The sequence below is a fragment of the Microtus oregoni genome, unplaced genomic scaffold (assembly GCF_018167655.1).
Source record: "Microtus oregoni isolate MIOR12 unplaced genomic scaffold, Mior012 000015F_ref0000493, whole genome shotgun sequence".
NCBI classification, from domain to species: Eukaryota; Metazoa; Chordata; class Mammalia; order Rodentia; family Cricetidae; genus Microtus; species Microtus oregoni.
In genome coordinates, this window is record NW_024543074.1 from 4,541,581 (window position 1) to 4,569,326 (window position 27,746).

The window sequence follows — 27,746 nt, forward strand, 5'->3', positions numbered from 1 at the left end:
CAAAGGGGTCATGACCCATAGGTTGAGAGCTGCTGCGGTAGCCAGTGAAAATGTGCCTCTTCTGCCTACCGTGGCATTCAAGGAGGAGATGGCCAGCAGGCAAGGCTGACGATAAGAGATGTTGCGTTGGGGACAGGCTGAAGAGCACACTGGTCTCATACCTGCTCTCCTCCTGACAGCATCCTCATCAGGTTTATTTCTGACCCCACGGCCCCCTCTTGGTGGGGCTTCCTGCTGGCCGGGCTGATGTTCGTGAGCTCTATGATGCAGACATTGATCTTACACCAATATTACCACAGCATCTTTGTGATGGCCTTGAGGCTACGGACAGCGATCATAGGTGTCATCTACAGGAAGGTTAGCCAGAGCGGGATGCACGCTGGGAGAGGTCAATTCTGGGCTGCTTGGGAGAGGCTCATAGGGCTCGGTCCACCTTTTGCTCTTCATCTGTAGGCTCTGGTCATCACCAACTCAGTCAAACGTGAGTCCACTGTGGGAGAAATGGTCAACCTCATGTCAGTGGATGCTCAGCGCTTCATGGATGTTTCTCCCTTCATCAACCTGCTGTGGTCAGCTCCCTTGCAGGTCATCTTGGCTATATACTTCCTCTGGCAGGTAACTCTAGAGCCTTGTCCTCTGTCTCCTTCCTCTGACGACATCTATCTGTGCTGATAGATGAGCTGTGTCATGCCCAAGAAACCACCCCTAGGTACCAGGGAACTTGGTCACTCATTCTTCCTATCCTAGGTGGTGTTTCATCCCTCAAAAGCCAGGGACAAGGGGGTACCTGGAGGCAGGGTGGACGTGGCTGTCGTTATCACTGTTGGTCTGTTTGTATTGTCTTCCCTGTGCATCCACAAAGCCTCCTCTGTCACCGTCTCCTTCTCCACCCTGCCTTCTCCTTTCCTCCTTTTTCATCAACTTTGCAGTCCTGGGATTGAACCCAGAGCCTTGTGTCTATCAGCACACACTCTGCTACTAACACCTCTGCCCTTTGAATTTATTATTTCAAGATGGGTCTCGCTAAGTTGCTCAGGCTGATCTTGAAATCACCTTGTAACCCAGGCAGGCTTCAAACCATCTAAGAAGTAGAATCCCAGTCCTGTGCCAGAGCGGCCAGTTTGGGCAACCCTCTCTGTGCACCACGGATCATCTGTGCTCATCCTCTGATAGCTGGCTGCTTCTGCTGATGTGCTTGTGGCTGTCTGTCTCCTTCATGACTGATGTCTTTTTGCCTTTTGCCTGTCATGTCTCACGTTAGCCAGGGTCTGCTGAGCTCTGTCTACAGACCTTGGTTATCTGTAAGTTCATCTGTCTTCCCTGACCCTCCACGTGTGTGCCTCCTCAGATCCTGGGTCCGTCAGTCCTGGCTGGAGTGGCTGTCATAGTCTTGCTGATCCCACTCAACGGAGCTGTGTCCATAAAGATGAGGAGCTACCAGGTGGGTGCTCCTAAGGCACCTGCATTACATGGGAACACCAGTCGGGGGATGGCACTAGGGCCAGTGTTCATCTTCTGTTCTCAGGACCTCTCCACTCCCTGTACTGCATGTGAATGGCCACAGCCCCTGTACAAACCTTAACTCCTCCATCCCTATCACTGTAGTGACAGTCTTACTTCATAGCAGAAAGACCAAAGCCCAGAGTAACTATGGCAGTCCAGAGACAGGTAGAGCAAGGACTCAAGATGTTCTTACTTCATGGTGCTAAACTGTTGGTAACCAAACAATGAGTTATCCATCTGCAAATGATTGCTGAAATTGTCAGAAGCTCCCTCTACACATAGAATAAATGGCAAACTACCTCAGACCACTGTCTTCGTCACTGTTCTATTGCTGTGATGAGACACATGACCAAGTCAACTCTTATCAAAGAAAGCGTTTAATTGAGGACTTCCTTATAGCGTCAGAGGTTCAGTCTGTTATCAGCATGATGGGGAGCGTCATAGCAGCAGGCATGGCAGACACGGTGCTGGAGAAGTAGTTGAGAGCTTTATTCTCATCCAAAGGAAGAGATGGGTTCAGCATGGGCTTCTGAAATCTCAAAACCCACCCCAGCTGACATACTTTTTCAAACAACACCACACCTCCTAATCCTTCTAATCCTTTCTAATGGTGCCACACCCTGGTGACGAAGCATTCAGTATATAAGCCACTCTCAGCCACTCCAACCACACTCCAAGCTCCCTTGGACCTTGCATGCCTCCGTTTCTATTCCTCGTGGGATGGCTACATTCCAGACATGCTGGCTTTTCCTTTCTATAAGAACCAAACTCGGGGGGCTGGAGAGATGGCTCAGTGGTTAAGGGCATTGCCTGCTCTTCCAAAGGTCCTGAGTTCAATTCCCAGCAACCACATGGTGGCTCACAACCATCTGTAATAAGGTCTGGCGCCCTCTTCTGGCCTTCGGCATACACACAGATAGACTATTGTATACATAATAAATAATAAATAAATATATAAAAAAAAAGAACCAAACTCGGTGTATACCTCTACATGCACTCTTCCCTCTTTCTGGAATATTCCTCACTCTCCTTGCCTCTTTAACACCTTCCCTTCCTTTACCGCTCAGCAGAGACATCACTTCCTTCAGACAAGCACCTTGATTACACCAAGGTCTTTCCCCTGCCCCTACCTCTCTCTCCCCTTGCTACAGCCTGTTCTTTCCCTTTGGAGCACACAGTGATTTAGAATTAAGCATCTATTTTGGTAATTACTTTTCTGTTTGTTTGTTTTGAGACAGAGCCTCTCTATGTAGTCCTGGAACTCACTATGTAGATCAGGCTGGCCTTGAACTCATAAAAATCCATCTGCCTCTGCTTCCCAAGTGCTGGGATTAAAAGGCATGCGCCACCATGCCCGGCCTGGCATTTGCATTTTATTGCCAGCTTCTGACATCAGACTGTCGGTTGCATGATGGCCTGGGCCACATCCGAATTGTTCATCATGATATCCTCCATTTGGCACATGGCTTGACACACAGGCTCTCAGCACACAAGCTCCAAGTGGACAAACCACTGTGGTATGCCAGGCCTTTGATTAGGATTGGAGTGAACAGGAAAAACAAACAATTCCTGCCCCCTGGGAAGCGCATAGTCTGACTGGGGACATTGTGTAAAGGGCTAGGGGTGGGAACGGAAGGCAAGGGCAAAGGATGTTACCTGGTGAGGTCGATGGTGTTGACACTGAAGATGGAGCTAAGCCATCTCTCCAGCCCCGGAGCTGTACTTCTGAGTCCAACGACACAGGCTGTGGGGGACAGGGGTCTAGGCCTTTGAGGTGGGCTGGGGAAGCCCCTCAAGAAAACTGCAATGGCTATAGTCGATGAGATGGTTTGGGAGGTGTGATCCTGGCGGGCAGGAGGTCCGGGGGCAGTGGGGAGGGTATACCACTGATCCTTTCGGCACAGGTACAGCAAATGAAGTTCAAGGACTCTCGCATCAAACTGATGAACGAGATCCTGAATGGCATCAAAGTGCTGAAGCTGTATGCATGGGAGCCCAGTTTCTTGGAGCAGATAGAAGGCATCCGGCAGAGCGAGCTTCATCTGCTGCGCAAGGGTGCCTACCTGCAGGCTGTCTCCACCTTCATCTGGGTCTGCACCCCCTTCCTGGTGAGGCTCTCCACTGCTATGGGGTACCTGGCTGTTACTAGGCCAGCCCACGTCTTGAGGTTCCCTGGTGCCTAACAGACTCCACCGTGACACTCGTTCCCATCCTGTCCAGGTGACCCTGATCACCCTTGGAGTGTACGTGTGTGTGGATGAGAACAATGTGCTGGACGCAGAGAAGGCCTTTGTGTCCTTGTCCTTGTTCAACATCTTAAAGATCCCCCTCAACATGCTGCCTCAGTTAATCAGTGGCCTGACCCAGGTAAACCAGGGCAAGTAGGGTGTCTGCTGGACTTAGGATATGGGGGAAAGCCAGGCAGGGGTCACTTAGTATCAACAGGAAATCAAATGGTGAGAGTTCCTGGGGTCAGGGAAAGCCATGGAGGTTGTGGATGGTTTGGAGTCACGGGGCCTGAGCTCCTCACACAGCCTCCTTATAGCGCTCTGGACCTTATCTTTAGGCAGTGGGAGCCTTGTAAGCCTTGGTTATAGGAGGGGCTCCAGCATTAGTGAGTAGGTCCTTATGCTTAGCCCTAGAAGTTGGGCACCCATAGAGCAATGGTCAGGCTAACCCACACCCTCCCACAGGCCAGCGTGTCTCTGAAACGAATCCAGGATTTCCTGAACCAAGATGAACTTGACCCCCAGTGTGTGGAAAGAAAGACCATCTCCCCAGGTCCCCAGTACCCTTAATCCAGAGCAATCCTGCTCCAAACTTTCTAAGACTCCTCCTGTGACCCCTCTTCTCTGAATTCTACAGCCCCTCCCCAATCCATCTCCCTCCTTAGCCCCTCCCCTAGTCCATCTCCCTCCTTTACCCCTCCGCCAGGCTCCTCATGCCCCTCCCTCTGTCCTGGCTTGGGGATCCCCTCCTTTGCCCAGCCTCCTTCCAGGCCTCCCTGCAGTCTTCCAAGACCCCTAACCCTGTGCATCTTGGTCCTCCCAGGCTATGCCATCACCGTGCACAATGGCACCTTCACATGGGCCCAGGACCTGCCGCCTGCCCTACACAGGTACCACCAGCTTCTCTCCCTCACTTGCTATCCATGCCATGCGGACAGAAGGTCAGATCAAATGTGGTCCCTTCTCTTCTTGTCTCTGTCTTTGACGGGAATGCCAGAAGAACCTGCTATTGACAGGGTGGTGTCAGGGAGGGAGGAGGTCTTGGGTCTGCAGGTGGAAGGCTTGGACCAAACCCAAATCTCCCCACTGACCACTCCTCCTTGCTTTCAGCCTAAACATTCAAATCCCAAAGGGGTCGCTGGTGGCTGTGGTGGGCCCTGTGGGCTGTGGGAAGTCTTCGCTGGTGTCTGCCTTACTTGGAGAGATGGAGAAGTTGGAAGGCACAGTGTCTGTGAAGGTGAGATGGGCGGAGGGCTCCCGGGAAGGCGTAAAGTCTGGACGGCCTCAGACAAACCCTAAGGCAGCCTCTCCGCTGGCCAGGGGTCGGTGGCTTATGTACCCCAGCAGGCCTGGATCCAGAACTGCACGCTTCAGGAAAACGTGCTATTTGGTCAACCCATGAGACCCAAGCGCTACCAGCAGGCTCTGGAGACCTGTGCCCTGCTGGCTGACCTGGATGTGCTTCCTGGTGGGGACCAGACAGAGATTGGAGAGAAGGTACAGAGCCACCTCCTCAGCCCCGACGAGCCAGCTCACGCAGTTGCTAGCTTGAGCCCAACCCCAGATTCCCATACTCACTTGCAAGTTCGTGTCCCATCATGTCCAGCTCTGTGCCAGGAAACAGCTCTATTCCAGGGAGAGTGACTCATGAACAGACAGGGACCAGAGAATGCCCCGGGGTCACGACAAAGGCCTATGCAGGGTGGAAAAAGAACAGTAGGCAGGGGTAGAAAGGTCTCTATAAGGAGAAGCATCGCTCTTGAGTTGACACTTTTTCTTTTAGTAATTTATTTGAACTCATTTTGTGTGCATTGGTGTGAAGGTGTCAGATCCCCTGGAACTGGACAGTTGTGAGCTTCCGTGTGGGTGCTGGGAATTGATCCCGGGTCCTCTGGAAGAGCAGCTAGTGCTCTTAACAGATGAGGCATCTCTCCAACCCCTTGAGCTGACTCTTAATGACTGAGAAAGAGGAGTTCATCATTCACTGATGCAGCCACCAGGTTTTTATTAAGCATCTGCCAGGGACTATGACATGGTAGTAAATGCAGCAGGAGAAAAATGTCTGGTTTTGTACACCTTACATTCCAGCAGAGGAAAGAAAAACAAAAAGCAAGATAAACAAAATATATATTAGATAATCCTAAAGTGGGGGAAATAAGCAGCCCAGAAATGTAAGAATTTGTGCTGGGCTATTTTGTTTGGGAGATTTAGCACTGAGAAATAGAGACCTGAACAGAAGGAACAGTCCTGGAGAGGACTGTGGAGCCCTGGCCATCTAGGGACCTAGACTAGAGCCATCTGAGGTAGAACAGACAATTCAAAGCCTCCGGCAGGTATGTGACTGGCCATTAGCCCAAGGCAGAGAACAATGTGGTTGGAGCAGAGTGACCCAGAGGAAGAAAGGGAAGTGAGGGAGTCATCAATTCAGACAGTGGGAGTCATCAATTCAGACAGCTGGGATGCTGAGAACCCTGCGGGCCATTTGAACACGGGGGTTTTTACCCAGAGTGATAGAAGGGCCTTGGAGAGTGAGCCTAGGAGCAATGGGTGGGCATGGAGGCATTTGGTGCACTTTAACCCGGTGGCCCTGATTGTCTTGGAACTCATTATGTAGACCAGGCTGACCTTGAACGCTCAGAGATCTTCTTTCTTCTGCCCAGTCCTGGGAGAAAAGATGTACGCCACAAAGCCCTGTTTGATTAAGGTCTTTGAATTATAAAACATGAGACTCTCGGTGGAAGTTTTGTTTTTCTTTGTTGGGTTTGCATTTTATTACATGAATGTGTGTGAGAGGTGCATAGGAGAGCCCACAATTGCTACAATGTGTGTGGAAGCCATTTTTTTTTATTCTTTCCCCTTTGGGTACTGGAAACCAAACTCAGATCCTTTGACTTGGTGGTGAGCTCCTTTCTCTGTACAGCTACCTTGCTTTTGTTTTTAAAGTATTTCCTAATGTGTAATGGTTACCTAGTATTACATGCACTCTCTTCATTATCTTTTCCGTGCCCAGTTCAGTTACATTATGTACATTTGCAATGTTTTGCAATAATTACTAGAAGCTGGGCATTCCAAATGTCACTCCAACCTTGTTGTCTGTCTTTATTGAACAGTTTTCAATTATTTCTCCACAAACCTCTGGCAACCACTGCTTTGTTTTTCAGGCTCTGGCTATCTAGACACCGGTGTGAGTGGGTTTGCATAATATTTGCTTATCCAGAGGGTTTCACGTGACATAATGGCCTCAAAGTTCATGTCAGCATTTTCTTCCTTTTTCGGGCTGAATAAAATTCCAGTCTATGGATATACCCCCTGTTGTTTTCCCGGTCATCTGTCATGAACACTGGCATTGGGCAGGGCAGGCAACTAGACAGGGTGCTGAATAGGTTTATCTGCCTCAGAGGAGTCTAAGAGCCAACACCCACTCCTCCTACGACTTTAAAGTGGAGACAGTCAAGTATCCTATGAAATAGAGATTCAGAGGTCTGCCTTGCTGAGTGATATGGAGTTGGCTCTTGTCCCCCGTGGGCCTATCTGACCCCTTCCATCTACCACCATTATCAGGGCCCAGTGCTAGCCCGGCTACACACTGTACATCACCCACCTTCTCCTCCCTCTAGGGCATTAACCTATCTGGAGGCCAGCGGCAACGGGTGAGTTTGGCCCGAGCTGTTTATAGTGATGCCAACATATATTTGCTGGATGACCCTCTGTCTGCTGTGGACTCTCACGTGGCTAAACATATTTTCGACCAAGTGATTGGACCAGAAGGTGTGCTGGCAGACAAGGTGAGGCCACAAGAGAGTGGAAACAAAAAATGAAATTTGGTCCTGGAGGAGAACAGATGGGAGGTGTCGGGGGAGACCTGGAGATGTAGGAACCTGAGAAGCAGAATATGATCCGGGGAAACCCATAGGGAGGCACACCCCAGAGATGCTGAGCAGGCTCTGGCTGGTGTGGGGTAAGCTATGGGTATGCCTGGCCTATGACTCCTCAGGTTTGCCCCCTGGCTCTGTACCCGTGATTGGGGGTATGCCTAAGGATGCTGCAGCTCAGAGCCTGTTGCCTTCTCCACAGACTCGGGTGCTGGTCACCCATGGCATCAGCTTCCTGCCTCAGACGGACTTCATCATTGTGCTTGCTGACGGACAGGTGTCTGAGATGGGCAACTACTCGGAGCTCCTGCAGCATAATGGCTCCTTTGCCAACTTCCTCCGAAACTATGCACCAGATGAAGACCACAAGGACAGTGAAGGTGGCAAAAAATTAGTACCCATCAACCCTGGCCTTCCCAACACCCATCCTTCCTCAGCATCCACCTTGTCTAGGGTTTCTAAGTATCTCTGGTGCTGGGGACCTAGTTCTGGGAAACGGGAGCCACGTGGGTGATAAATGAACTGGACCCATGCAGATTCTACCTTCTCTCCCCTAACTGTGGGACCCTGTATCAGCACCATGGGTCTCAGAGTCTGTTTTTCTGTTTGTTAAAAGAGAAGGAGCTATGGGTCTGGAGAGATGGCTCAGAGGTTAAGAGCTTTGCCTGCTTTACTAAAGGTCCTGAGTTCAATTCCCAGCAACCACATGGTGGCTCACAACCATCTGTATGAGGTCTGGTGCCCTCTTTTGGCCTGCAGGCATAGACACAGACAGAATATTGTATAATATATATGTGTATGTATATATATAATATTGTATAATATATAATATATATTATTATATATATACATATATATTATACAATATATATGTGTGTATATATACACACACACACACACACACATATATATATATATATATATATATATATATAGAGAGAGAGAGAGAGAGAGAGAGAGAGAGAGAATGAGCTGGGCAGTGGTGGCACACACCTTTAATCCCAGCACTCGGGAAGCAGAGGCAGGCGGATCTCTGTGAGTTCGAGGCCAGCCTGGTTTATAGGAGCTAGTTCCAGGACAGGCTCCAAAGCTTCAGAGAAACCCTGTCTCAAATAACCAGGAAAAAAAAAAAGGGACACATGAGCTCAGACCTGGAGTATGTTGTATCGCTGTTTTATGGTTGAATTGCTTTGTAAGTATCTAAGTACTTGGCAAAATCACTCATTTACCAACAGGAGTTTGTTAAATAATTGCATGACCTGGAACTATTTCAGACAGCAGACTGACAAAAAGCCCCTCCCAACACGAATCCCGGAGTCGTGTCTGCGCTCACAAAAGGCCCAGCTCCCCTCTTTGCTGCCCAGTCAGGGCTCCTCTACTTCAATACTCTGTTCTGGAGCCTTCTCTTGGGCTTCCCTGCCTGCTGCTGTGTATGCAGCAAACCGGCAAGAGCATTCCCCAGTGCTCTGCCCTTGAGAAGCATCCTTCCCCTAGTTCTCACAGTGATGGTGGTACCACGAACTTTGATTATTATCCTTTGGCAATGCCTGCCTGAGGCCCTGCTCTCAAGGAAGTAAGATTTAAGGTCAGCCAGCCAGACTGACATCAGAGCCCAGGTCTTCAGCCTATTAAGTCCCCTTTTCTATAGTCTCCAAATGGAAGATTTTGTGTGTGTGTGTGTGTGTGTGTGTGTTGCCTAGCCCATTTCCTTCTGACTGGTTTCTGCCCCCAGAGACAGTGTTTCTCTGCATAGCCCAGGCTATCCTAGAACTCACTCTGTAGACCAAGCTGGCCTCTAACTCACAGAGATCCACAGGTCACTGCCACCAAGTGCAGAGATTAAAGGTGTGCGCCATCACTGCCCAGCTTCCTTCTGGCTGTCTTTTAAACTCTCTCCTCACCCCCTTGCATGTCCATCCAGCCTCCCACTAGCATGGAGGATGGGGTCTCGAGGGCTGCAGAAGGAACAATCAGCCTCTGTGACTTTTCCTTCCCTGCTGCAGCCTTGCAAGATGCAGATGAGGAGGTGCTGTTGGTTGAAGACACGCTCAGCACCCACACTGACCTGACGGACAATGAGCCATCCATGTACGAGGTCCGCAAGCAGTTCATGAGGTAAGTTCCTGAGAGTTCTCAAGGCCCCCTGAAGGCTACATCAGGGCCACCAAACCCCAGTAGGTAGGATACAAATGGACATTCTCTCTGACACTCAAATCCTGGGAACGTGTCCGTGGTCCCTCACCTGGGTCTGACCAGCTGCTTCCACAGACAGATGAGCTCCATGTCTTCAGAAGGGGAGAGCCAGAACCGGCCTGTGCCCAAGAGACACATGAATCCATCAGAGAAGGAGACGCAGGTGATGAAGGCCAAGGAGACTGGCGCACTAATCACAGAGGAGACAGCCGAGACAGGCAACGTAAGTCGAGTGGGCATGGGCTGGAGATGGTGATCGGATCCCTAGGGCACGTAGAGATTGTGTGGGCACTCTTTACAGGTGAAGATGAACGTGTTCTGGGATTATGCCAAGTCTGTGGGGCTCTACACCACCCTAGCTATCTGTCTCCTGTATGCGGGCCAAAGTGCAGCAGCCATTGGAGCCAATGTGTGGCTCAGTGCCTGGAGCAATGATGCGGTGGTAGACGGCCGGCAGAACAACACCTCCCAAAGGCTAGGTGTCTACGCTGCCCTAGGAATACTACAAGGTGAACATACTGAGGTTCCCAGAAGGGGCTCCCTCATCCCTTCTCTCCTTTGCTGACTCCCCAAACCACAGAACCATATACCCCTGTCTCAGAGCCTCCCTAATTCCACCTAGGGCATCCCAAGTCTCATTCTGCCCCTCTGTCCTGGCCTCCTCCCTTGCAGTAAGTGACAGTAAGTGACTCATCTCCTACCTCTCCCAACAAGGGCTCCTGGTGATGCTGTCAGCCTTCACCATGGTGGTCGGCAGTGTCCAGGCTGCCCGCCTGCTGCATGCAGCTCTGTTGCACAATAAGATTCGTTCGCCGCAGTCCTTCTTTGACACGACGCCCTCGGGCCGCATCCTCAACCGTTTCTCTAAGGACATATATGTCATCGATGAAGTTCTGGCCCCCACCATCCTCATGCTGTTCAATTCCTTCTTCATATCCATCTCCACCCTTGTGGTCATCGTGGCCAGTACGCCGCTCTTCCTTGTGGTTGTTCTGCCTCTGGCTGTGCTCTACGGCTTCGTGCAGGTGACAGCAAGGATGGGTGGGGACACCACATGGGGCAGGTGGAGCTCTAGAGTGGTCACAGGGTGTATGAGCTCACGGTGGGGGTGGCGGGAGGGGACTCTGATTGGACCAGGCACTTTTGTAGGCTAGGTTGTGGTTGGATTGGATCGGGGACTTGGGTCAGTTGCTTCACTTCCTTGAAACTTCCTTATCTAACCTGTAAAGTAGACTCTTCGAATCTAATTCGTAGGGATGATGTGAGGATGAAATGTGTTGTTTATAAACTGACAGCCATGGGGCCCTTTCCAATTGGCTGTATTTTATTTATTTATTTATTTATTTATTTATTTATGTGTGTGTGGGGGGGGTGCTCATACACGTTTGTGCATGCGCACAAGTGTGTGTGCAATTGTGGAGGCCAGAGGTCAATGCTGAGTGTCTCCCTCAAACACTCTCCACCTTATTTTCTGGGACAGAGTCTCTCATTGGATGCAGAGCTCACCTATCCAGCTAGGCTGACTGCCCAATGAACATCAAGGATCTGCCTGCCTCTGCCTGCCCTGTGCTGGGGGTTACAGGTGTGCACCACCATGCCTGGATTTCCATGTGGGTGCTGGGGAACCTTAACTCAGGTCTTCATGCTGGTGTGGCCTGCCCTCTACTGCCCTCTACTGCACGAGCCATCTCCTCAGTCCCCCACACCTATTAGCATTATCTGAGTAAACGGCTGTAAACAGTTCTAGAGACGCCGTCCTACGGATGCATACTTAGACATGTATGTGTTACCCGTGTTGCTCTGCATTCAGAGGCAGCTCACTGTAGGGGCTCATGATCACTGGGATCTTTCTCTTCAGGGAGGTGATCAGTTCCCACAGCCCCCTAAGTAAGGAGTCTCCTGTGAGCCACTCCTGGGCAGGCCTGGCTATCTTTGGCCCACAGAATACAGGCTAAAAAATGAAGGCAGAGGGCTGGAGAGATAGCTCAGTGGTTAAGAGCATTGACTGTTCTTCCAGAGGACCTGAGTTCAATTCCCAGCAACCACATGGTGGCTCACAACCATCTGTAATGAGATTTGGCGCCCTCTTCTGGCCTGCAGGTATACATGGAGGCATGTTGTGTACATAATAAATAAATAAAAATCTTAAAAAATAAATGAAGGCAGAACCATGCTTTTGTGGGGTTATTACCCTTAAGTGACTAGGAAGAGAGGGTAAGAGAAACTTTTTCAGGAAAAAAAAAAAGATACGAAATTATTTTTGCAGTCATTTGTCTATAAGCACATGTCTAAGCTAAGTGAGGAATCTCACCACTTGGGAAACTAAGCAAGATAGTGTCATAGTTCGTAAAAGATGATGAGATAGGAGGTCACAGGGAATCAGGGAGAGCTTCCTGGATGAGGCGGGCTGACTGGCTGAGCGAAGCTGGTCAGAGGGGAAGAGTAAAAGTCTGGAATCCGTTCTACAAGGAAATGCAGGAAAGGCCATCGAGGTCTCGTGGGAAGAGCAGGAGGAGGAAGTGCAGGGAATTGTTTGGAAGACGTGCAGGACTGAGTTGTGGTTCAACATCCCTGACTGGAGTTCTCTTTCTCTTCCGGGTCAGCGCTTCTATGTGGCCACATCCCGGCAGCTGAAGCGACTGGAATCCATCAGCCGTTCACCTATCTTCTCCCACTTTTCGGAGACTGTAACGGGCACCAGTGTCATCCGGGCCTATGGCCGAATTGAAGACTTCAAGGTCCTCAGCGATAGAAAGGTGGACACCAACCAGAAAAGCTCCTACCCCTACATCGCCTCCAACCGGTCAGGAGCCTCCCTTTCCCCTACAGGTGCCCGCAGGCTATCTGTGGTTCTGGGGGGCCTCCAGTACCCCCTGCCTTTGTTCATTCCCCCCTATTGGTCCCTACAGATGGCTGGGTGTCCACGTGGAGTTCGTGGGGAACTGCGTGGTGCTCTTTGCCGCCCTGTTTGCGGTGATCGGGAGAAACAGCTTGAATCCAGGGATCGTGGGTCTTTCTGTGTCCTATGCCCTACAGGTAAGGTGGGACCTGGGACACTAGGCAGGGCCACCGCTGGGGCAGAGAACACACAGGACTCCCAAGCCATCTGCTGAGTGCACTCCTCCACTTCACAAGCAGATCAGTCAGGCACGGGAAGACACTGCCAACCAGGGAGTGTGCTGTAGTCTGGGGAGGTCTTCCTGGCCGGAAGAAGAAAATGTGACAAGAAGCATGGGGATGTCGTTCATTGGCAATGTATTTACCTAGTATGTGCAAAGTCCTAGGTTCAAACTCAAGCACAGGAAGGAAGGGAGGGAGGAGAGAAGGGAGGGAAATAGCCAAGAGCTTGGAGGAATTTCTGTACTCTGAGGTGCTAGAGAAATGATCTTGGAGCTTGGACCCAACAGAACTGTCATGTCTGGACAAGATGTAGGTCAACCTGACTGAGGTCTGAACGTGGGACATTGTCGGGCCAGACCACATGATATGGTACATGCCTGCAGGGAAGCTATAGCTGCCCTCTGTATCCTTTTTCTTCACTGAAGAACCAACCAACTGAAGATAGAAAATGCTTGAAAAGGCTGGGAATGATGGTGCATGCCTGGAATCCTAGCACCTGGGGCAGGAGGATGGCTGTGAATTCAGTGTCAACCTGAACTATATAGTGAGACCTTTTCTCAAAACAAAACAGATTTAAAAACCTCCCCCCCCCACAAAATAATCTGACAAAATATTCTAGAAACTTCTACCAAAAAAAAAAAGCAGAAAATAAACAAACAAGACGACTTCACGGAGCCTCTGAATGCGTGTAACTGAAGTGGCGTGTAGGCTTTGTGTTAGGTACCTGAAGTAATCTAGACGCCATTCACAGCATTCAGGAGGGTGTGGGTAGGTTTCATGTAAACAATAAGCCATTTTATGTGAAGGACCTGAGCATCTGCGGATTTAGGTATATTCAAGGGTACCCAGAAGCAATGCCCTGTGGATGTGGAGGAGTAAACAGATGAGGTGACTGGAGCCTGGGATTGGAGGTCACCCTGACACCAGCTTGCATGGTCAAAGAGTTATACAAGCTGCAAATGGGATTTTTTGTAAAGCTGACCACATTGTCGGGGCCTCAGGTGGCTCAGATCTGAACGCACTGGTAAATAGAAAGCGATGCTGACAGGGCCTGTCTGCTCGCACCTTAATATGCATGTGACTCATTTGGAGACCTTGTTAAAATGTTCGTTCTCATTCACAAGCTTCCGTTCTCAGCCGGAGCTTGGATTCTGCATTGCTGTCAAGGCTCTTGGTAACACAGGACAGACCCTGTACTAGCTCCACTGACATATTCTGGGAGCATGGTAGGAGTGGAGAGCCTTGGGCCTATGGACTCACGCGCTGCGTTTTGACAGGGTGCTCTGAGAAGTCTAATACGTACCAAAGTTTGAGGCGCACTGAGTGAGGCTGTCCTCCACTGAGTCTGCACTGCCACCGCCTGAGGCACGGCTGTGATTAGAGGCCTCGTCAGTACTCGCCTGTAGGTCTTAGAAAGGATGGATCAGAAGAGAAAGCTCCTGCTGGGCCTCTCCCGTAACCCAGTTCCTTTACTCAGGTAACCTTGGCTTTGAATTGGATGATACGAATGATGTCAGACTTGGAATCTAATATCATAGCCGTGGAGAGAGTGAAGGAATACTCCAAGACTGAGACCGAGGTGAGTTCCAAGATGAGCCCTGCAGCAGAAGGTACCCGATGACTTGAGGAAGGCTGCTTGGTGGCCTGTCATCGCCGTGCTTCAAGGACAGCTGTTTAAGTGGCTTCCACCCACCCATCCGTCCACTCTCAGAGTATCAGGCCATGACTGATGCTACAGATAGAGCGCTCAGGGTTCAGCAAAAGATTCTGAGCCGGGGGAGGCACAAGGCATGCAGATGGCAAGGCTCTGGGGCTACACACAGCTGTGCTGATCCTGGGGTAAGTGAGCTTCAGAGAATGGGCAAGTTTTGACAGATGAGATGAAGTAGGGGTGGGGCAGGGGAAAGATGAGCATCGCAGTCAAAGAAACAGAGGTGGAACAGTATGCCTCTCCTTCTTTGGTAGGGGGAAGTTTCGAGACAGGGTTTCTCTGTGTAGCCCTGGCTGTCCTGGAACCCACTCTGTAGACTACGCTGGCCTTGAACTCAGAGATCCATCTGCCTTTCCCCCGCCCCCGCCCCAAATGCTGGGATTAAAGGCATACACCACTACCACCAGAATTGTTCTCTCCTGGGTGGGTACAGATTGTTCTCCAAAGAGGATGTGTTTCAGACCTCTTCATGCCCAGATGCTGCACCACCTCTGAGCTCTTAGTGTCAAGCAGCCCACTTTTTGACCTCCAGCCCTGTGTTGCAAGGCTCCAGTCCTCTGCCCTCTATGAGATTCCAGCACTGTGACCTGCCTTTGTTTCCCCAGCCATCAACTCCTGTCTTTCTCACTTTCCCTGTTCAGCCTGGACTCTATGTTCCCTAAAGAGAGGCTCTCAACCTGTCCCAGTCCCTGCCTACAAACCCCCACCCTATCTGAGCCCCCTTGTCCACATCATACCTGCGCAGAGCAGCTAATGTGAGCTGGAGAACGACGTCACTAATGTCATAACCACCCTCCACATCTGGTATCCCTGCTTCGCTTCGCTGAGAACTATGTGCTCCCACTTTCAAAATGGTCTCTTCAGAGCATTCTCTGTCATCAAACCACATCTGTGTGTTGTGATATTTTGTTTTGGGTTTAACAAATAAAGCTTGCCTGAAGATCAGAGAACAGAGCTAAGTCACTAGAGGCCAGGCAGTGGTGACTCGTGCTTTTAATTCCAGCACTAGGGAGGTGAAGACAGGAAGGGAGAGGGCTGGGCAGAGAGGGGACTATAAGGCGGGAGGAGACAGGAACTCAGATGCAGTCGTCAGAGGATGCAGACTGAGGAGGCAGTTTGAGGATAGGACCACCTCTTTGGTCTAAGCATCGGTAGAGGTCTCTCTAATGCTTGGTCGCTCTGCTTCTCTGATCTCTCAGCTTTCACCCCCTAATATCTGACTCCAGGCTTTTATTAAGAACAATTAGAATTTGTGCTGCTTCTGTTCTCTGTGCTCAACCCTCCACCTTGCCTGACCCTTCGTTCCGTGAGAAAATAGGTTAAAAATGATGTGAACCCCCTTCACCTTCAGCTCTTCAGTGCTGCCTGGGCATCTTCCTCCTCCTTCCTTTTTCTTTGAGCTGATGTTTTCCCTTCTCGTTTCAAAGTCCAGCCCCTCGGCTTCTATCAGATCATGTGCTAGAGACTATGGCTTCCTCTACTAGACCATCTGTCTTGCTCCCTCTGTTGGATGATTCTCATCTATGTTCACCTTCCATTCTAGACACAAACAACCCCCACCCCACTTTCCCCTGCAACGCATTGCCTCAGTTCTCGGCTCTCCTTTGTCGTGAAGTCTGGGGGTTTTTTTTGTTGTTATTGTTTGTTTGTTTTTTGTTTTTTGCTTTGTTTTGTTTGTTTGTTTGTTTGGGACAGGATTTCTCTGTGTAACAGTTCTGGTTGTCCTGGAACTAACTCTGTAGACCAGGCTGGTCTCGAACTCACAGAGATCCGCTTGCCTCTGCCTCCCAAGAGCTGGGATTAAAGGCGTGTGCCACCACTACCCAGCCATGAAGTACATTTTAAGCTGTGATCTACACAGGTTTTACTTCTTCCTTACCCTGGCCCTTGCCTGCTGGAGCCTGCTTTCCACGAAAACAGCTCACTCGTAACCTACCTGGCAAGTCCATTCTCCTTGAAGTGCCCAATGAGACCCTTTGAAACTCCACTGGGAACTGGGCATGGTGGTGCAGTCTTTTTAATCCCAGCACTAGGAAGGCAGAGGCAGGAGGACCTCTGTGACTTTGAAGCTTGAGCCCAGCCTGGTCTACTGTGATAACTCTTTCAGTAAAATGCGGAACAAACATGCCCAGAGCCCTGGGTTCTATTGCTGATATCAAATAAACCTGGCCTGGTGGCTGGTGCCTGTAAGCCCAGCACTTGGGAAGGAATTCAGAGTACCAGCCCCTGTACTACAGAATGCAAACAGCAAACAGCGTCCCCTTGTCTGTCGTGTCTTTCCTCTAGACAGCCACTTGCCTTGTCCCCTCTGTCACCTCCTTCAGGTTACTGCTGTCACCCCTTTCAGGAAGCCTTCTTGAATAACGCATAGAAGAGCAACCCCAGACTCTTCTGGCCTCAAGCCCCCGCCACTTGTTTCGCTATAGAGACTTGCTGACGTATAAACCATGCACCCTTGTGTATGCTGGAATGCAAGCCTCCTAGAAGGAGAGCTTTGTCTCATTGGTGATACATAGTAGTAAAGAATGAATAAAGGTGATGAAAGGAGGTGCTAAAGCAGGCAGGGAGCAAACCTCAGAGATCTGTAACAGATTGGTAGGGGCAGGACAGAGAGGTTCTGGAGTTAGCATTTGGGGGCATGAAATCAAAGAGAAAAGGCTGGGGGCGTGGCCCAGTGGTAGCCTGTTTGCCTGGCAAGTGTGAGCCCCTGGGTTCCATCAAAGGATAAAGGAATTCATTGAACCACAGGGTGTCAGGCCTCCCCATCAGGGACCATGGTGGGTGAGGATTGAGGTGTCTGGAGAAAGGTGGGGCTGAGCAGCGGGAGAGGGATTGAACAGGTGAGACCGTAAGATTGAACTGATGAGACCATAAGAACCCAACTGTCTCCTGCTAGGCCCCCTGGGTGATAGAGGGCAACCGTGCTCCAGAAGGCTGGCCTACACGTGGGGCAGTGGAGTTCCGGAACTATTCAGTGAGGTACCGTCCGGGCCTTGAGTTGGTGCTGAAGAACCTGACCCTGCGTGTGCAGGGTGGTGAGAAGGTACTGGTGCCTGGGGACCTTGCCACATCCCTTGTGGGGAGAACATGGATGCTATCCATTGGGATGCTGACAGAAACCTAGAGATGCCCCCGACAACCTTTCCCATGCCCCACAGGTAGGCATTGTGGGCCGTACTGGGGCTGGCAAGTCTTCCATGACTCTCTGCCTGTTCCGAATCCTGGAGGCCGCAGAGGGTGAGATCTGCATCGACGGACTCAACGTGGCACACATTGGCCTCCATGACCTGCGTTCTCAGCTCACCATCATCCCCCAGGTAAGAACCTGCTGATCCTGCTCCTCCCTGCATCCCTTTCCCAAACCCTGAAACTTCAAGAACTTAAGAACTGAGCCCTAGGGCCTGCTTGGAGAGAGGCCTCCACAGAGGGGAGCAGAGAGAGTCAATAGAAGAGCCACCCAGGCACAGATCTGGAAGGGCAGACACTTCGGCCAGTCAGAACTGCCCTTGGGCTCCTGAACTAGCACATGGGAAGGACCCCAGGCTCCTCCCAGCACAGCAGGGCCAAGGTTTCCTGTTTTTCTCTCCTGGATGCACCGTTTCCAGTGGCACAGCCTTTGCTGGATCCTTAGGGTGTCTTTCTGCCAAGTAGACACTTCGGAAGCAGATTAGTGGCCCTGCTTCCTGCCTCAGGCAGGGGACTTAGCGACTGGCCAGGCTGAGGTTTATCACTCCCCCACAGATAGTTTTGTTATCTCCCTGGTAATGTCCCCCTTCTGGAAGACTGGGGACAGAGCAGAAAGCTGCTGCCTGGTCACTTTCCTTTCCCTGCTCCTGAGATTCCCTCTAGGGTATAAGCTATTTCTCCCTGATTTTATGTCACCAGGACCCCATCCTGTTCTCGGGGACCCTGCGCATGAACCTGGACCCCTTTGGCCGTTACTCAGAGGAGGACATCTGGAGGGCCCTGGAGCTGTCCCACCTCCATGCCTTTGTGAGCAGCCAGCCTGCAGGCTTGGACTTCCAGTGCTCAGAGGGTGGGGATAATCTCAGGTAGGAATGGGGCTGGACACGTCAGGAATGCTGCCCCCAACTGGAGGCCCTGTGGGTGCTGGGCAGAATCCTGATGAGCCCCTAACCCACGCAGGCATGCGCCTCAGCCAGGGCTGCACAGGAATGTTATTTCCTATGGAGTATATCCTCGAAGGCACACGGCGCTTCCTCAGACTGCTCACACAAGACTCCCTTGGCATTTTAGGAAACAAACTCAGAGAGGGCAGGGGATTAGCCAAAGTTGCACAGCTAAGAGAAGGCATACCTGGGATTTGAACCAGCTCTGGTTCTCATCTAATTCGACTCCAGTGACATTCAGATGGAACAGTCCCACCCTTGTTGGAATCTTCTGGGCTCTAGGGTCATGTATGTACCTGTGGCACAAGTGAGAGGAAGCCCATGCTCTCTGGAAATATGTCTGCCAGGATAGAGGCAGTCAGATGAGGAATATACAAAGTAGGTTCTCTCTGTATTCCCTGTGCCCCCTCCAGACCGTTGGGTTCCACATCCCGAGCCTCTGGGCTATGTGGTCCAGAGATCAGCAATCTGTTCCTACTGAGTCAAAAACCTCAAGATACCTAGATTTTCTTTTGTATTCTGTTTGAGTTTGTTTCTGGTGCTAGATTCACCAATGCTAGGCAAGGTCTTTACTGCTAAGCCATGTTCCTAGTCCTAGCTGTGTGATTTAGGGCAAGTTGCTTAACCATTCTGTATCTCTTTTACATTCACTATATAAATAGGGATAATAATAGTCTATGCCTGCTTGCATTGCATTCCCTGATAATAATGTAATATGAGGCTGGAGAAATGGCTCAGTAGTGAAGAGCAGTGGCTGCTCTTTCAGAGGACCCAGGTTCAATTTCTAGCACCCACATGGCAGCTCACAACTTGCTGTAACTCCAGTTCCAGGAAATCTAACCTCATTTTTGGCTTTGGTAGGCACTGCACACATATAGTACACAGACATACATGCAGGCAAAATATATACACACACACATACATATAAAATAAACACTTATAATTCAAGCTACACACACATACATATAATTATATTCTTTTTCTAGTAGTCACATTAATAGGCAGCATAGTGATACCCCTTCTCGAGAAAGGCATGGACCAGTGAGGTAGCTCAGTAGAGTAGGATGCTTACCGCACAAACCTGGTGACCTGAGTTCGATCCTTGGAACCATGGTAAAAGTAGGAGAGAATCGACTCTACAAAGTTATCCTCTGACCTCCACATGCGCGTGCGCGCGCGCGCACACACACACACACACACACACACACACACACACACAGACCTTATATACACATAACTACATATACACACAAAGAGACATGCACACATAATAAAAATAATACTGATGATAACAAGAGAGGCAAACAAACAAGGATAAACAGGTGGATTAATTAATTAATTAATTTGGGGCTAGAGAGATGACTCGGTGGTTAAGAACACTTGCTGCAGGGTTGGAGAGATGACTCAGAGGTTAAAACAGTGGCTGCTCTTCCAGAGGGTCAGAGTTTGGTTCTCAGCACTCGCATCAGGTGGTTCATGCCTACCTGTAGATTCAGCTTCAAGGGACCCAGTGCCCTCCTCTGACCTCCACAGGCACACACACATACACACACAACACACACGCATACAACACACACACAACACATACACAGCATATAGTCACACAGACACACAAGCATACACATAAATAAAAACACATCTTTTAAAAAGTTAATTTTCTTACCTCATTTTTTGAGACAAGCTTACAGTGTAGTTCAGATTAGCCTAGAACTTAAGGTAATCCTGCTTTAGTTTCATGAGGACTAGAATTATAGGGGTATGCCACCATACCTGGTAGAATAAATATTTCTAAAAATGTAAGTATTTGTTTAGTGGCACTCATGTGTAGAACAATTTACAAGAGTTAGTTATCTCTTTTCTTTTCTTTTTTTTTTTAATTTTTTTTCGAGACAGAGTTTAGCTGTAGCTTTGTAGACCAGGCTGGCCTCGAACTCACAGAGATCTGCCTGCCTTTGCTACCAAGTGCTGGAATTAAAGGCGTGTGCCACAACTGCCCGGAGAGTCCTCTTTTTCTAAAATTGGGTTACAGGAATCAAATTCATGCCATCAGGCTGAATGGCAAGTGTCTTTATTCACTGAACCATCTAACTGAATAGGCCCTGGAATAAATTCTAAAAGCATATTTTATCTAGCCCAATGTATCTAAAATAATATTCAATGTGTCATCAATATAAAAGCTAGTAGGTGGTATATGTCTATCATCTCAGACCTTGGGAGGCTGAAACGGAAGAATTACCTTAATTTTAAGGCCAATCTGGGCTACATCACAGTTTCTTATCTTTAAAGAAAAAAAAAAAACATAAGCCTGGTGGTGGTACATGCTATTACACAGAGAAACCCTGTCTCAAAAAGTCAAAAAAAAGAAGTTATCGTGGATATTTTTTTCCACAGAAGTTCAAAATCCTGTATGTATTTTCCATTTTCTTTTTGTTGTTTTGTTTTGTTGTTTTGTTTTTTTCAAAATAAGGTTTCTCTGTGTAGCCCTGGACATCCTGGAATTCACCATGTAGACCAGGCTGACCTTGAACTCAGAGATCTGCCTACCTCTGCCTCCCAAGTGCTGGGATTAAAGGTGTGCACCACCACTACCTGGAGGTTATTTGTTTTTTGAGACAGGGACTACAACTTGCTATGTTCACCAGGCTGGACTAGAACTCACAGAGATCTCTCTCCCTCTACTTCCGCCTCTGCCTCTGCAGCCTCTCCCTCTGCCTCCCGAGGTGATATGCCACACCTGGCTGTATTTTCCATTTGCAACACAGCTCTGTCCAGAATAGCTACAATTCAAGTATGAAAGAGCCAGATGTGCCCAATCAGTGGTTTCACTTTGAAGGGAGCAATCCTGGGCCAGTTCCGCTGAGAAGCACTTAGCCCGCGTGCACTCCTGTGGAGTGTCAACGAGTTCTCTGCCCTTTCTGCCCTCTCTTTTTTTCCTTACTCTTTCCTTTGGGTGCTGGGGTCGAACCCAAGACCTTGCACATGCTCAGAAACACTTCTCTGCGCCCTACATTCCTAACCCTTCGTTTTCCTCCTTATATTCAGGACATACTCATGTTTCAAAACTCGAAACAAACAAACAAAAGGTCACATCTGCCCAGCGCTTAATGTTTTGCGGTATTCAAAGTCCTCCGGCCTCCACCATCTCATTTCAACTCTTCTGCTGCCCTGTGGGCTGGAAATAGAAACGGAATTACTTGCCCAAAACTGCCTGGCCAGGCAGAGGCAGGGCAGGGGCCTTAAGGAGATGTGAGATTTTGTCCCCATCACTTCTCTTCCTTCATCACAAGGCTTCCTCAAACAGAAAACAGGTGGTGCAGGCCCAGTGACACATACCTGTAGCCCCAGCTACTTGAGGCAAGAAAATTGAAAGTTCAAGGTTAGCCTTGGCTGGATGGAGATGTAGTTCTTGCTTAGTGGATGTGAGATCTGGACTGAATTCCCAGTACAACCCCTCTACCCCCCCAACTCTCAAAAAAAAAAAAAAACCCTGTAAGGATAACTGTGTACCTTTAATTGGCTTCTACTTCCATAACCACATGTGGTATGGCTGGCGGCAGTATGGGCTCTCCAGCTTCTGTCTTTAGAGCTCCTAGCTGCTTACTAGTCCCCAGCACTTCCCCAAGAGCATCTGTAGCCCTTCACACCAGCCTCAGAGACAGAAACTGTCCCTCCTCCTCCCTCAGTGAGCTTGTGGTCACTTTAAGTATAACCTGCAGCCTGTGCCAGGCCCACCATTAATCAGCCCTGAGTTCTATCTGGCAGCTCGTTCTGCTGCCAGAACCTTCATTAGTTGCGGGAAGAGGCCAGGGAGGGAGGCCGGTCTTTACTTTGGCTGTGACTCACCCCTCTGGGAAGGGTTGAGGTATTTGTCCTTGGGTGTGTGTGTGTGTGTGTGTGTGTGTGTGTGTGTGTGTGTGTGTATGGGGGAGAGGGGGTGTGCTGTGGCCTCTGTGGTTGGGAACACAGCCTGGCTTTGTTTACTGCTTCTGGCTTTCAAGGCTGGAGGTTGAAGATAAGGATCCACCCTCCTGATTTAAGTGAAGAAAGATGGGGAGTCCCCAGGTCCCTCCCTTCCTTGCCTCCCAAATAGAACCGTGCTCTCTATTCCCTGTGTGGGTAGGAGATGGCTGCCAGAACGGTCTAATCATAGTTTAGCAAGATGGCGTGAGTGGCTTGTATGCAAATATCCAGGAAGCACAGTCCCAGTATGTTCTTACTATCGCGTCTGACTGATGATACGAGGTAAAGACACTGTGGCGCTAGTTGAGGAATGTGGTCTGGAAGGGAACTCAGAAAGAGACCTGAGAATACATACAGCAGAGCTCTCGCAGTGATGCTTGGCTCTGGGTCTGGCCCTCCAGGTCCCTCATGATAGTACAAAGCCTTCTCCCTGCTCCTAGAGGGCTGTGGCAGAACCAGGAAAGAGAAATAGTCCTGGGCTGCTGAGAGGAAGTAGAGGCAAACATGTTGGAAACAAGGCCGGGAAGGTAGCCTGGGTACCTAGCTGGCAACTCCTGCCTTCTTTCTCAGTGTTGGCCAGAGGCAGCTCGTGTGCCTGGCCCGAGCCCTGCTCCGCAAGAGCCGCGTCCTGGTTTTAGACGAGGCCACTGCTGCCATTGACCTGGAGACCGATGACCTCATCCAGGGCACCATCCGTACCCAGTTTGAAGACTGCACTGTATTGACCATTGCCCACCGGCTCAACACAATCATGGATTACAACAGGTGGGTCATGGAAAGCCAGGGGGGTGAGGGGATGGAAAGTCATGAAAGGTGAGGGGATCTGTGGCTATCACCTGGGAGACCGGAAGAGGCAGGGCCAATGAAAGTACCTGGGCATGAGACTCTTGGAATTGGCTATGGCATGGGAGTCCAGGACAGGGCTCCCAAGTTATGCTTAAGAGGCAGAACAGAGCAGGGTTAATTGGGTTCAGTGATATCTGCAAAGGCACAGGGTCCTTGTGGAATTACCAACAAGTGGGGACCGTACACCAGGCTCCCTAGATATTGGAAACGGCATGGACCTCCTCCGTGCTCCTTGCTGTGAATGGGAAAGGGGAGGGGAATGGCTCCTCACATCCCATCCAAGCTTGCTGGTGGAGTGTTTCCATGACTATCACTTCATCCGCATCTCACCACTGCCTGTGGAGGACACACAACAGGTCACAGGGAATGAGATAAAGCTGTTTGGGAGGTACATGACAGCTTCCCGGGTCCCGTCCTTGTTGACTAGACCCTAACAGTGCCCGGAAGAGCGGATACTTGTGAAAAAGGCATGGTGTCTAAGCCAGAGCACTGAGATCGATTGTTGTGGGACTGTGGGTCACTCGTGAAGCTTCTCTGGGCTGTTCCATGTCTCTTGGAACTGCTGCTGTAAGGAGTCAGCGAAATTATGTTTAAACTGAAGGGAACACTGAGAAATGTCAGTTTGCTCCCCAGTCCCCATAAAGCCCATGTATTGTGGTTCCCTTAGCAATCATTCTTCCTAGAGCGAGAAAGACAGCCTTGCCCTCGGCATCTCTTGGCTTCCTTGGGTAGGGGGATGAGTCAACCGAGGCTTTCTCTTGGAAGTGTCCCCATGCAGCCAGCAGGATCTGGGGAGGGGACGCCTGATGCTACCCTGTGTGTGTCCCATCCTTACCCCATTTCTAGCCCCCACTCCCATTCAGGACCCCACTGGGAAAAGAATGCAGGCTGGCTGCAAGAGCTGGGCTCTGCCTCTGAGGAGAGAGGCGGGGCTGAGAGGATCTTCCCAGATCCCTGCCCCAGCAGCCCTAGGGTGGGAGGTTCAGGGCCACCATGGGGGGTGGGAGTTCACTCATTCTAAAAGGGCAGGCAGAAATTAATCAGAGAGTCAGGTTACAGAGCCTGTAATTAGAGCCCACGGGAAGTAAGCAGGGATTCCTGTGTGCAAGCAGAGAAGTCAGTCTACACGGGGTGGCAGGGCCTTCTCTTCTAAGAAAGGGCAGTGCCAGGTGGACCCAAAGGATGGGGAAAGGGTGAGAGAGGAGAAGAGAGGAAGGGAGGGGGTGAAGGCCTCAGAAATAGAGGCAGCAGAGCTCCAAGGCAGGGAGTACTGAGGCTAGAGAGTGGAGCCGGAGAGAAGAACCAGCCCCCAAAACTGTTCTTGAAGACCGTGCAGATTCAGTTGGTCTTCATGTTAAGGGCCAGGAGACACCATTGGAGGCTGAGTTTGGAAAACACAGCCTCCAGGCCCAGGTTTGGACAGGGGCCAGGTAGTAACGTGCACTCCTTCCCAGAACACAGATGTAGGAGCCCAGCAGGTAGAGATCAGAAAGCAACCTGCCCCTCTCACAAAGGAGTCTCTCTCCAGGCTTGGGGGCCTCTGACCCTCCCACCTTACCCTGGTGCAGCTGCCTATGGGTCTTCTGCCAGGTGCCTGCTGTGTGTGGCTGATAGGAGAGGCTCTAATGCCAGGCTCAGGCTTGCCTGGGGTGGGGCAGTGGTTCCACGCAGCAGCAGCAACAACAGCAGCAGCAGCCCAAGTCCCAGATTGCAGCATTGGCCTCACTGCAGCCTGGTTTCCTGCCGTGTGCCTTTGTGAGCTGGCATAAAACAGACGCATGTCCACCGGGCCTACTGCAGGCCCGTGACTCCCTGCACACAGCCATCTGAACAGCCCTGCGACCCCAGCCAGAGGAAGGGCTCATTAGGGAAGGCTTTCCAAGCCCAGACTAGCAGAGATGAATAAGACTTTGTGTTTGATTCCAGACACCGCGCCGTGCACTAGGACAGCTAACAAAATAGCGAAAATAACCAGCCTCGCGAGTGTGCGCGTGTGGCCTATCAGTTGCGCTAAGTGGGCTGGCTGAGTGGGTGGGCTGACATGTCACCGCGAAGCCTGAGCTGTACCCAAAGGGCAGGGCTGGCCTCCAGGGCTGGGTCTACACTGTTGGAGACCTAACTACTTATTCTCTTTTGGCTAGGGTCCTGGTCTTGGACAAAGGGGTAGTAGCTGAATTTGATTCTCCAACCAACCTCATCGCAGCTGGAGGCATCTTCTATGGGATGGCCAAAGATGCCGGACTCGCCTAGAATACATTCCAAGGGTTTCTTCCTTGTCTGAATTGTCAACTGCAGAATGGACTTGATGGCAATAAGTGGGGACATTTGTGACATTTATTATTATTTTATTATTATTATTCTGCAAGTTGCCACCAGACTAGCCATACTTATCACAGGAATGAGGAAGTGAGTGGGAATCTAGTTAAAAGTCTGGTTGAGACCAGCGCCTGGGTCTCCCAGCCTAGCCTACCATTAGTCCCATACTGCAGTTTTGGGTTTTGTTTGTTTTTCAAGACAGGGTTTCTCTGTAGCTTTGGCACCTGTCCTGGAACTAACTCTTGTAGACCAGGCTGGCCTTGAACTCATAGAGATCAACCTGCCTCTGCCTCCCGAGTGCTGGGATTAAAGGCATGTGCCACCACCGCCCGGCCCATACTGCAGTTTCGATTTGTTTTGAGACCTCACTCCTGCCTCTACATTTTCATATTTTCCATTGTTTTTTTTTAAACAATCCTTCCTCCTCCTGGGCCAGGGACTGCTAGGTCAGGCTGTCTGCCCCAGGAATGGAGTTCCCGTATTGGTGCTGTCTGAATCCACTTCAGATAAGATACATGTGAAATAAAACTGTGGTCAACAGCAGATACAGCATGTGTTGCCTCCTTCTTCGTGTCTCCAAAGCCTGGGGGGCTAGAACCTTTGTGAAGAACCAGAAGTGGAGGGCCTCCTACACTTCTCTGGGGCTGAGTGATCTGAAACCTTCAGACCTGGAATTTTTGGCCGCAAATATCATCTTCATAGCCAAAATTCACAGAGAAATTACAGTGCCTCCCACTCCACTGGGCAGATGATATGGAAGGTAAGAAATAAAGGCCCTGGCTGGGCGGTGGTGGCGCACGCCTTTAATCCCAGCACTTGGGAGGCAGAGACAGGCGGATCTCTGTGAGTTCGAGACCAGCCTGGTCTACAAGAGCTAGTTCCAGGACAGGCTCCAAAACCACAGAGAAACCCTGTCTCGAAAAACCAAATAAAGAAAGAAAGAAAGAAAGAAAGAAAGAAAGAAAGGCCCTGAAATCTGACCTGAGGCCTTAGCTTCTCGGAAGAGCTGTTGAGAAATTTACTGGGGCCATGTCATTGCTGTCTTCCAAGCCTGTTGTTCTCCAGGAGTTAAAGTGGCTCCTTTAGATGCCTGTTTACCAGGAAGACCACTGGTCATTCCGTCTCCACAGGTCAGCTGGGCGAACAGGAAGGTCAGAAGTGTCCCTGGTCCTTGCCTCCCCAGCCCCTTGGAGCCATTTTGCATGAGTCAACAAAGGTTTATTCTCTGCAGAGCTTACCTGGTACCAGGCTGCTTATTCTCTGCAGAGCTCACCTGGCACAAGGGCTCCATGTGAAATGGATGTTCTGCCACCTCCTCGGCTTTCTCACCCTCATCTGTACCCTTACTCTTGGTGAAAAGTGACTGGCTGTAGGTGGCGGTTGTTTTTCTTTCCTCACCCTAAGTGCTTGCCAGTTGCTGAGGAGGCTGAGGAGACAGCGCCTTTGATCTGCTTTTTCTATATGCCCTGGGTTGGCCTATGCTGCAGGACCATTTGTTAAAGGTTAATCCCATTTTTTTCTGGCAGGTTGTTTCCGAGTATATGGAAGGCGACGTCCATCCTTGCTCTATCGCAAGGATGAAAGCACAATCGCCCAAATTATTCTGCCTCTCCTCGGTGCTAAGAAAAGGTCTCTGCTATGCTCTCTGATTTATTAGGCCAATTTGGCATGACGTCTGCTCTGTGAGGCACTAGCTGGCCTGAACCAACAGGAGAGTCATTTGGCATGCCTCTCAGCTAGGAATCTGAAGGTGGGAGGCTGTTTCCTGTCCTGCCTCGGCCGTTTGCTTCTGAACTCACGGAGGCCATGACAGGTGCTGACAGCCCAAAGGGGAGGCTCAGTTGTGTCAAGTAAATAGGATAATCAA

General features: G+C 50.2%; 1 protein-coding gene across 2 annotated transcripts in view; it reads left to right on the forward strand.

The window, feature by feature from the left end:
- The window catches only part of Abcc3 (ATP binding cassette subfamily C member 3), a 51,252-nt gene extending 24,830 nt beyond the window's left edge, over window positions 1-26,422 (forward strand). For both annotated transcript variants that reach the window (XM_041664548.1, XM_041664549.1), the window contains exons 9-31: window positions 180-357; window positions 454-615; window positions 1,349-1,441; window positions 3,408-3,611; window positions 3,724-3,870; window positions 4,197-4,284; window positions 4,555-4,621; window positions 4,842-4,968; window positions 5,052-5,228; window positions 7,349-7,516; window positions 7,806-7,983; window positions 9,607-9,718; window positions 9,872-10,019; window positions 10,098-10,305; window positions 10,511-10,821; window positions 12,400-12,599; window positions 12,706-12,832; window positions 14,394-14,495; window positions 17,524-17,670; window positions 17,786-17,944; window positions 18,513-18,679; window positions 23,288-23,482; window positions 25,705-26,422. In XM_041664548.1, the coding sequence (XP_041520482.1) occupies window positions 180-357; window positions 454-615; window positions 1,349-1,441; window positions 3,408-3,611; window positions 3,724-3,870; window positions 4,197-4,284; window positions 4,555-4,621; window positions 4,842-4,968; window positions 5,052-5,228; window positions 7,349-7,516; window positions 7,806-7,983; window positions 9,607-9,718; window positions 9,872-10,019; window positions 10,098-10,305; window positions 10,511-10,821; window positions 12,400-12,599; window positions 12,706-12,832; window positions 14,394-14,495; window positions 17,524-17,670; window positions 17,786-17,944; window positions 18,513-18,679; window positions 23,288-23,482; window positions 25,705-25,813 (3,574 nt within the window). In that variant the 3' untranslated portion in view covers window positions 25,814-26,422. The remainder of the gene's footprint in view (window positions 1-179; window positions 358-453; window positions 616-1,348; window positions 1,442-3,407; window positions 3,612-3,723; window positions 3,871-4,196; window positions 4,285-4,554; window positions 4,622-4,841; window positions 4,969-5,051; window positions 5,229-7,348; window positions 7,517-7,805; window positions 7,984-9,606; window positions 9,719-9,871; window positions 10,020-10,097; window positions 10,306-10,510; window positions 10,822-12,399; window positions 12,600-12,705; window positions 12,833-14,393; window positions 14,496-17,523; window positions 17,671-17,785; window positions 17,945-18,512; window positions 18,680-23,287; window positions 23,483-25,704) is intronic.
- Window positions 26,423-27,746: the final 1,324 nt, after the last annotated feature.